We start from the raw sequence: 9,882 nt of genomic DNA on the forward strand, positions 1-9,882 counted from the left end.
CCTCTGCTGAGAGCAGATGTTTCTTGGAGGGGGAGGAACTGGAGGCCTCCCCGCGTGCTTCTGTCGTGGCCGGGCAGGCCACCTTGGTGGGGAAGAGCCAGCTCCCTCTTCTGCCGCAGCAAGACGATCCATGTCTGGCGCAGTCTAGTGTGACAGCTGCTAACCTTGGGCTCCCATTCCTCATCCTAAACAAGGCGAGCACTAAGCAGAGACCCGTGGAACAAATGCAGAGCGCCTTCTTTCTTCCGTTCGATGTAGTTGTCCGTAAACGGAGGAAACCTTACAGAAATGCCTGTCCCCATTACTGAAATACATTGCACCAGGTGCTAATGAAGGGAAGTTTCATGCCGCAAACTCATATCGTCTTGGACAAGGACGTGACCATTTGCTTCTCTTCTCTTGATGAGGTTGTGGAAGATCAGGGCATTGCCCAGAATATTAGGTTAGCAACGAGGAGGCCGCATTTAACTTCCCGCCCTGCTTAGGGACTCCCTGGGGCTGAAGGTAAAGAGAATAAACTTCTAAAATATCATAATAAGGGATGGGCCTTTCCTCGGTTGCAAACAATAGTCAGACCCCATGAGCCAAATGATTCCCCAGTTGTTGTTCTTGCCACACGTATTTGTCCGTCTTCACTGCTGCTCCTGCCCCTCGTGCATCCCTCACCCATGTTCGTCTATTTGATTTCTCTCCAAGAACGTAAGACCTTCCAGCTGTGCCCCAGGCCTCCACAGTGTTGGCTGATCTCCCCCGGAAAAGCATGCAGGCTCAAGTTCTAAAAGGAAGCGAAAAGATCAATGATTCAATAATTGGGGAAGGAGGGAGCCACTCTTTGCTGAATTGAGTGGAAATCATGAGAATTCTCCTAGGAAACTCACTAGACTGCCCTGACCACAATGTGATGGAAGAGGAGAACCGAAGGTGCAATTTTGGAAAGTCTGCACTGCGGCAAACCGAGGCTGGCTCTTTGCAGAAGGCCTCATCTCGGCACAAAAAGGTGCTCTCTGTGGCCTGGCGCTCAAGTGCCTGTGGGTTGGCTCAGCCCAGGGAAGAAGCGCTTGAGGCTGCCCTTCAGCGCAGCGAGACCGGTGGCTAAGTGGGGTCGGCGCCTCTCTGGTTCAAGGAAAGCAGGCTGCGGAAAAGTCACCTTGGGAGAATAACTCCTGACTCCATGTGCTACGGAGGGAAGAGGCAAGCCCCACGTCCACAGCTCTAGCCTCCAATTGCTGGACACAAAGCTGCAGAGAGATAACAAAGTGACCAGGTCAATCTGGGATCCAGAGAAGGAAAAAAGGAAGGGATCTGTGGATGCTCTTTTTCTGATTCCAAGCTCAGCTGGATTTCACTGCCATGATTGCCCTGCAGTCTAGTCTCTGTAGCCATGGCCATTAGCCATAATGACCCTGCAGAAAGGTGTTCAGTCCTGGGTTCATGGCCTCCCTACGCTCTCATGGGCAATCAGTGCTCTCCTACATATGAACGCACAGCCACGGCGTTTGCATGACACACTTAAGCAGGTCACTTAAAAACCTCACAGCTGCATGTGCACACTGTGCTGGCATTTTTTAAACTTGGGGGGGGGGGTGAGGGGAGACAGTGTGAATCCAGCCTATATGTTGGTTTACTCTTCAGTTGTATCAGATACACACAGAAAATGGGTTTAGTAATGCACTGAGCCCTCGGGTGAGCACAGTCGAAGAGACAAGAGGGCCCAGAGGCAGCACCCCATACTCGGATTGCTCATGGCGAGTGGGGATGGGGATGGCCTCCTGCCAGAAGGAAGCGAGTCCCAGAACCAGCTCTCTGAAGCTGAAAATCAAAGCCCTGAAACTTCCTTCACAGCCCAGCAAGAAGTGAGTCTTGAGGGAGGAAATGAAGATCTAGATTAGCCCTTGATGGGAACCCACTGAAAATCTCAGGCTGGAGGTGGGAAGGGGAGGTCAAGAGAACCCCACAAGGGTTCCACGTGGTGGCCAAGGAAACCACCTGGGTTTGGAATGGAGGAGTCACTGGAAGTTAAGTTGGGAGGAGTCATTGCTTCAATGACACCCTGGAGGCATCCAGGAGATCCTGGGGATCGGAATTTGGCTCATCTTGAAGACCAAGTCCTACTGTGGCCATTGCCGAGCCCATACCCAAGATCTGGTGTCACAATTGGCTTTTTAGGTGGACATGTCTGGGGTTGAACCCAGGAGCCTCTGCCCACTGTGCCATGAGATCTCCAGCCACAGGATCAGTCAGCTGCCCCACAAGGCTGGGAAAGATGCTGCCCCAGCTGCGCAAAACAGCCCTAGGAAATCAAAGCTAGCTGGGCACAGGAGCTCCCTGGCATGGCTTGGAGGGGGTGGGGGCAGCACCAGCTGTCCAGCCACAGCACACAGATGCCAGCTGCACTTGGAGACACACAAACCACGGCTAATTGCAGGGGGTGATTGAGGCAGGGAGTGGGAATGATTACAGGGTGCAAAGGGATGTGCACGTGCCTGTCCAGCAGCTCCCCAACCTCCCTCCCTCCAGACACTGGAAATCATTCAATCACAGAGTTTTTCTACAATATGAACCCTGTCTGTCCATTCTTCCTTTTGGCATGCACAAAACACAGTTGCGCAAATGCCCATCTTCCAGAACTAAGCAGGCTGTGCTTGGCCACATCCCCAGATCACTAAAAGCTTGGGATGGTATGACCAGTGGAAACAGGGGAGTGGTCTCTCCACTGCACCTGACAGAATGTGTGCACCTGACTCCTTTGTGGTGCCCCCCCCCAATGCTCTACACCCTCCTGCTGTGCTATTTGGCTTGTGGAAGGACCTGGTGTGGCTCTTTTGCGAATCACTAGGAAGTTCCTTCACTAGGAATTGTTATGCCTATTAATGTTTGCAGCTGTTGGCATGGAGAGACACCTTTATCTGCTTTAGTCCGGTCAAAAACCTGGCCGTGGGCCTTTGGTGTTCTCCATTCAGATGGAAGGTTGAAAACCAGATTAAGAACTTGAGAACTTCAGCTGTGCTCCTGCTGGATCAGGCCCCTGGCCCATCTAGCCCAGCAGCCTGTTCTCCCAGTGGCCAACCAACTGCCCAAGGAAGCCCACCGGCTCTCAGCCTTGATGGCGCGGGACCCCTCTGACGTCTCCCAGCAGATGGCCTTCAGAAGGGTCCCATGCCATTAAGGCTAAGGGCTGTTGATCCTCATGACTTCCATGAATTGAGCCAGCCCCTTTTTGAAGCCAGCCAAGCTGGTAGCCAGCACATCATCTCTAAACAGCCATTATAGCAGCAGATGGTTCTTCATGTCCTGGATGTGAACTTCTGGGCTAGGAATGACTTTCCTGCCTCCTGCATGGAGGCTCCTTCCACTTTTGGACTTCCTCCAAAGATGGAGAAAGCAAGAGCTCCACACCTCAGCTCAACTGCTCAGTGTGCCCCAACGCCTCCCGGGAGAACAGGGAACTGAGGCCCAAGTCAGAGGCGCTCCCAAACAAGCAACTGGTAACATCACTGCTCTGCAAGGTGCATGCACCTGGCGACTTCCAGGTGAGATTCAAACTGTTGGTTATCACCTATAAAGCCCTTCATGGCTCAGGACCCGGCAACCTATAGGACCATCATTGCTGGCCGATCAGTAAGATTTGGATCAGTTGGCACACTCCAGGATCCAGCTGTAAAATACCAACATCTTGTAGGACCCTGCAGACCTGCTGTCTCAGTAGCTGCGGAATGGTGTTCCTCCAAGGTCAGCATGGCCTGGACCTGCTGGGCTTCTGTAAAGCCAGACAGACCCGCCTTTTCCATCAGACCCGGGGTAGGGTGGCGCGCTGATCTCCCTGGTGGCATTTGGTGGGGAATATGTTTGCGTTAGTCATCCCCTGCAATGCGTGCTGTATACACTTTGCTGGTTCTGTTTTGCTGCTATTAGATATTTTTACTTGCTGTCTTAATCCTATTGTAGAATCATGTTGGGATTAAGGATCATACAGGTAGATAGACCGATTATAGACAGATGAGAGAGAGAGAGGATGGATGGATGGATAGATAGACGATAGACAGACAGACAAATAACCCAAGGGATCTGCACCAGCCTCAGACACAATTCAAAATATCGCTCTCACGTTCCAGAGCTGATTTGCGGAAAATGCTGCATCTTCCTGTACAAGCACCTCTCTCCTGTTAACAAGACTTCTGGGGTGGGATGGGGGGCGCTCTTCTTGGCCTGAGTGGCAAGGGGCAGGGCCTTTTTGCAGTGTCTCCCGCCCCCCCGACTCCTTCTCCAAAGTGGCTTGCTGGGCCAGGAAGCAGAGAGACAGGAGTCCGTGCGGAGTCAGGCTGGGAGGCAGGAGGGGGGCTTTGCTTTTCATGCTTCTCTGACTCCACCAGCAAGACCTTTCCTAGCTTTGCAAGAGGGGTGGGGGGTTGGCTGCCCTAGCCATCCTTGAAATCAGTGTGATTTTATATTGCCTTTCCTGGTTCTTACGTTTTGTTAGCTGTAGTGAAATAAAATCAAACAAAATGAGCTACTGGAGCAGGTCCTGTAAGGCTTCACTCCACACTCATTGGCAGCAGCAACCTTGGAGCGCCTGGCAGGAGAAGGTGCCTCTGAAATCCAAGAAAGAGCTGGAGGGGCTCTCTAGTTCAGTCAAGGTGCTGGGTGAGGGCGCTGCATCCCCATCTCAAGGCTCTCCTGCGCCACACCACCCCCCGGGGGGACAGTACTAGGGAAGGAGTCCTTCCACAAGCCCACTCAAATTGACTGAGATGGAGCTGGGCAGATGAAGAACACCCCGCCCCCAAGACAGAGGAGAAGCCCTAAGCCTTTTGTCCCCCTTAAGCAACGTGTGAATATTTAATTCGATCACAGGGGTGAAACATTAGCCCCGCGTGCGCTTCCTCACGATCCTTTCTTAGGGCCAGCCCCCATTCGGGCAAAGAATTCTTCACACATCCATGGACAAAGATGGCAAACAAAGACAGCAGACTGAGAGGCTGTGAAGGAATGTGAGGGTGGCCTTGGAAGATGCTGGGGGGTGTGGGGAGAGATGCCGCCTAGGGAACAATCAGATAAAAGAGAAGGGAGCCCGGAAGAGAGCAACGGCCAGAGGAAGAAACTTAGGAAGGGCCCACCCTAATGACTCTGGCGGTAAATGGGGGGGGATTTGTACTCCAGACTTGCAAGATTCCATTAATGTCACCTTACAATAAAGTAGAAGCAGCTAATCTCACCGTGTTTCCTGTCTGGTTTACCTGGGAAGGCTGACCGATGCGCACAGAGACACTTGCACAATCCTGTCCAGATTGCTCCACCTTCTCGGCAGCATCCCAGCCAACTTGCTTTTATCCTTTGCAACTCCCCCCTCCTCCTCTTCCTTCTGCTCCTCCCTTGTGGCCAAAATGCAAGGCTTCGGGTTGGCTTTTAGGCCCCCTGTACAATCTCACGGAGGCCCCATTCCGTCCCAGCCCAGGTCCTTGGCAGAGATGTGATGGGGGCGAGTATATTTATTCAGCCTCGCTGACGACTCCCCTTCTTCAACTGCTCAGAAATGCCTGAAGACTGGGGGCGGGGGAGACAGCTGCCCACTTTGCTCCATCCAATCTTAAGGTCCCCTTAATAGGACTCTGCTGCCCCCTTGTGGCGGCTGGTGAGGTTGGCGATGCTGCCTTAATTTCCTGGGGATCCTTTTCAGCAGCCCCACCTCTGCCAACCAGCTAGACCTGGTGTTTGGATGAGGTCAGAAAGTGTGTGAAGTTCAGTTGTTCTTTAAGAAGTTTCAGAGGGAAAGGAGAAGCTTCAGGGACATTTGAAAGAGACTTGCTATAGTTGGCTCCCTTTCCCTTTAAGCTAGACTGACAAATGACCATTTCTCCTGTTCTCTGGAACCAGGTTCCAGCCTTTCTGCCTTGCTCACCCCCAACTGCAGGCAGCCCTCCCCACCACCACCACCCTGCCTTGCGGTTCCACCCTGAGGAGCTGCAGCACTCCAGCAAAGCCAGATGAGATGAGATGAGATGGGGGAGGCCTCAAGACAACAGCTGATCTCAGCAAAACTTATGGCCCTCCAAGTTCCATTCTGACCCCTTTCCAGTCAGGTGCTGGTAGCCGCCCTGCCCTAACAGGCCACTGAGTTTGTGCCTTGCAAGTTAGATGAAAATGATACTCACTGTCACACTTATGGCTCATTTTGCAATAAAAGGATGCAAGATTCTTTTTTAGCACTTTGGCTTGACCCAGCCCATCTCTCCCCCACAAATTAGTCAACAGAAATGATCATCACATCCCTCTTGATCTCATTTTCACCACGTTTGCCTTGTTTCCAGACAGTTTTAAAAACAGAGGCTCTAATTCTGCAAATACTCCAGGTAGGTGAACAATCTGTAGCCCAATGCTGATGTGAATGTGAAGTACTTTTTAGTTGAGAAGGTGTGGCTTCCTGGGATCCAAACTCTAATGTAGCTCACATCTGACCCGTTCCTCACTCCGCCAGTCAGCAGCTCAGCCCAAACGGGAGCTTCTGAGGATGGAAAGGAAAGAATTCCTGCTTGGAAACTATCTCATAAAAGCACAGCAAAAAGGGAACATTACAGACCTAACTGGAAAACGACAACTGGTGGTGTAGCCCAGAAAATGGTCCTATATGTAACTAGAAAGGAAAATGGGCAAATTTTCACATCTCCATCCTAACAGGGTCCAAAATTCAGGGTTCTCTCATCATCGGTGGAACTCCAGCGAAAGATCTGCTCTACCTCTCCCCAAGCAGAGCACATCCAGAGCTGTTGGACTACAGTTCTCATGGTCAGCAGCACCAACACACCTGGAAAACATCAGGCTGGGCTGCTCACCTGGAGGTGTTAAAGAATCAAGGCTGGGAACAAACGTCAGGTGACGCCCTTTGATTCTCTCTCTCTCAGCTTGTTGGCTGAGGACTCCTCTGTTGGGCAGCCTGAGGGGCAATGTTGCCTTCTCAGGCAGAGGCCAAGCCATATAAGGCCCTGCTCCCAGAGGCTCAGGTCAAAACTCTTTCCTGGACAGTGTGTGGGCAGCTGCAGCAGCCATCATCATCCTCATCCTCGTAACTATCATGTCCTCAGGCAGCCCCTGCTATTGCATCTTCCTGCTGCTCCTGGCCTTTACTCTTGAGGACGAGAGCTGGGCAGAGGCCAGAATCCCTCTGACCAGAGGGCCCAAGCTACTAGTGCCTGGGCAGGAGACGTTTCTGGGCGAGCAAGGAAGGAGCAAGGGCAGGGGGGGTGGGCCCATCCCGAGTCTGGAGGGAGCCCCCCACACCAGCAAGGGGACAAGGGTGCCCAAGGGCTCCAGGAAGGGCCAGGTGATGGTGCAGCATCCCCAGGGCAAGACCGAGCAACCCAGGCTACCCAGCCTGTGCCCGCCTGACAACAACGGCCTGCGGCGGCACTACCAGAGCTGGAGGGTGAAAGTGGGCCTCCTGGGCGTCCTGGGGCTGCTGGTCATGGGGGGCAACGGGTTGGCCATCGCGGTGCTGGCCTCCTCGGTCTCCGGCTGGAGCCGCAGCAGCCGCCTCGCTCTGCTCTCGCTGGCCGCGTCGGACGCCGCCCTGGCCCTGCTGGTGGTGCCCCTCAACCTGTACCGGGGCCTGGAGCTGGGGCCGGCAGCGCCCGAGGAGGAGGAGGAGGCCGCCGCCGCCGGGGAAGAGGGCCCCTACGCCTACTGCCGGGCCGTGGCCTTCATCAACTGCAGCCTCTTCGGCGCCTCCCTCTACTCGCTGGCCGGGGTCTCCCTGGAGCGCTACGTGGCCGTCTTCTGCCCGCTCCGCTACGGCCGCCTCCTGAGCCGCCGGCGGGTGGCTCTGCTCATCGCGGTCGCCTGGCTGCTGCCGGCAGTGCTGCTGGCGCCGCTGGCCATCCCGGCCCCCGCGGCTGTGCTCCGGGTCCGCTTCTCGGCCGCCGCCCTGCTGTGTGAGCCGGACTACGGCTCCAACGCCCTCTACTCGCTCTGGATCGCCGGCACCATCTTCTGTCCGGCCGCCGGGACCGTCGCCTTCACCAACGTGCGCCTCTGGCGAGCGGCCCGCTCCCAGCGCCGGCGCGGAAGGGGGCAGGCGGGGGCGGCCAGGAGGCTTCGGCTGCCCCAGCTGGACGCCGCCGCCCGCGTCCTGCTCCCGGTGGTCGTTGCCTTCTTCGCCTGCTGGGCCCCGTGCATCGGCACTGTCGTGTACAACTGTAAGTGCCCCGGGGCAGCGGGTGGCGCCGCTCCTTTCCCGGGCGGAGGCGCAGGCAGCGGCCGAGACCCCCCGCGGTCTCGCCCCCGGGCCGCTTCTTTCCGCCCGGGCAGTTCGCCTTGGCCTGCTCCCGAGTCGTACGTGCCGCGGTCCGTGGAAACCGTGTGTACCGTCAGGGGTGCAGGGGAGGGAACGCGGGGCTGTGCGATTGGCTCTCCGCGGTTTAAAATATAGATATTGGCAGCTGTAATGTGTAATTACGTTGTAATCAGCCTTCCCCAGTCTGGTGACCTCCAGAGGCCTGTCTCTGTGCAGTTCCAATTATCTCTCACCGACAGGGAGGTTGGGTTCTACACATTTGAAAAATACCAGGGGGCCAAAGTCTGATGTATAATTTGTGTGGTTGATGAGATTAAGTGTTGCCATTTAGATCAAAAGGCTGGAAGTTGCTGAGAGTCTCCAGAGCTACAGACTAGGTGTTCGTCGTCTGAGAGTGAGAAGGGATTAGCAGAGTCCTGAGGACAAGTGAGCATGGGTGCTGTCTTAGTTTCTGCCACAGAGAGAGAAGGACGTAATCGGGGTTGTGTGCAGAACATCTAATTCTTTGATTGATGTGCTTGTCAGTAAATTTAGCAGGCCTTTTGCAAAACAAACGTCTTTTGTCTAAACGTGCACATCCCAATGTTTTAATCTGTGTAGACCAGCTTTCCTCAATCTGACCTCCTCCAGATATGCTACGAGTCCCCAAATCCTCAAAGAACATGTTTCCTGAGAACTCTGGTTGCTGCAACACTACTGTGCCTGGAAGGCCTCAGGCTGGTGCAAACGATAAAAGGCTTGACCTGGCCTAAGGCAAGATGAAGGAGCCAAGACATGCAGATAAAACGTGCCCTATAAAAACTTACTCACACCCGTCTTCTCTCTCTTCCCAGCAATCACGCAAGAAAGAGTCCATGAATGGGTGGAATTCATTGCTTTGTGGCTCCCCATTGGCAGTGGCTTCCTCAACTGCTTTGTCTACTTTTGGGTGAACAGGAACTTCCGGCACAAATTCCAGAAGATTGGTCAAAAAGTCTGCTTGCCCTGCTGTCCCACAGAGCAGGAACTGTGGCCACAGCACCTCCATACCATCTCTGCTAATGTGAAGCAGGATCGTGAGCAGCCGGGCCTTTCCCCACGTTGCTCCTTCAGTGTGTCCCTCTCCAGCAATGGCCTTCCTCTTCTTCAGGATGGCTGATAGCCTCAGGAATCCGATCCAGTCATCTTTCATTGTGTGGGTTTGTAACTTTTAATGGACCCTCAAGCCCATTGTCTTTGTACAGCTGGAGAAATATTTGTCACTTGGAAGGCCCTGGGCCCTTGAAGATACTTCAGGAAATGGATATATCAAGTCAGCTGTGCCAAAAACTTGACTGCTTCGTTACCTGGGGCCAGAAATGCCAAGGAGAAGTGGAGGCTCTGCCCACCTCCCCTGGCTGGCCTGCTGTCTAACTCTGCAGACGTGCTTCTCCAGGGCAGTCCCGGGATGCAGACAGCAGTGCAGATCAGTGATGGGTGATGGTGAAGCAGCTGTCTGAAGAAGTCAGTTTGTGTACAAGGCCTCTCCAGGGGAATGTGAGGAAACCAATCCCTGACAAAAATCTCAGAGCCTTTGGAATAAAATAGGCAAGTGAGCACTGCTGACCCCAGAGACCTAA

General features: G+C 54.1%; 1 protein-coding gene across 1 annotated transcript; it reads left to right on the plus strand.

The window, feature by feature from the left end:
* Nucleotides 1-901: 901 nt before the first annotated feature.
* On the plus strand, nucleotides 902-9,882 carry LOC134504125 (uncharacterized). The gene is made up of 5 exons (XM_063313159.1): nucleotides 902-1,088; nucleotides 3,373-3,530; nucleotides 4,554-4,702; nucleotides 7,018-8,186; nucleotides 9,118-9,882. Exons 1-5 carry the CDS (start codon nucleotides 902-904, stop codon nucleotides 9,420-9,422), a joined length of 1,968 nt encoding a protein of 655 aa, XP_063169229.1. The 3' UTR covers nucleotides 9,423-9,882.

This window comes from Candoia aspera, chromosome 11 (assembly GCF_035149785.1).
Source record: "Candoia aspera isolate rCanAsp1 chromosome 11, rCanAsp1.hap2, whole genome shotgun sequence".
Lineage (NCBI taxonomy): Eukaryota > Metazoa > Chordata > Lepidosauria > Squamata > Boidae > Candoia > Candoia aspera.

What these genes read in the sequence shown, in the direction of transcription:
- LOC134504125 (XM_063313159.1), top strand. Translation starts at nt 902, where the DNA reads ATGGAAGAGGAGAACCGAAGGTGCAATTTTGGAAAGTCTGCACTGCGG. An exon ending in CCTTCAGCGCAGCGAGACCG is followed by an intron (nt 1,089 to 3,372) that starts GTGGCTAAGTGG and finishes CTTCCTCCAAAG; the next exon opens with ATGGAGAAAGCAAGAGCTCC. An exon ending in ATGCACCTGGCGACTTCCAG is followed by an intron (nt 3,531 to 4,553) that starts GTGAGATTCAAA and finishes ACTCATTGGCAG; the next exon opens with CAGCAACCTTGGAGCGCCTG.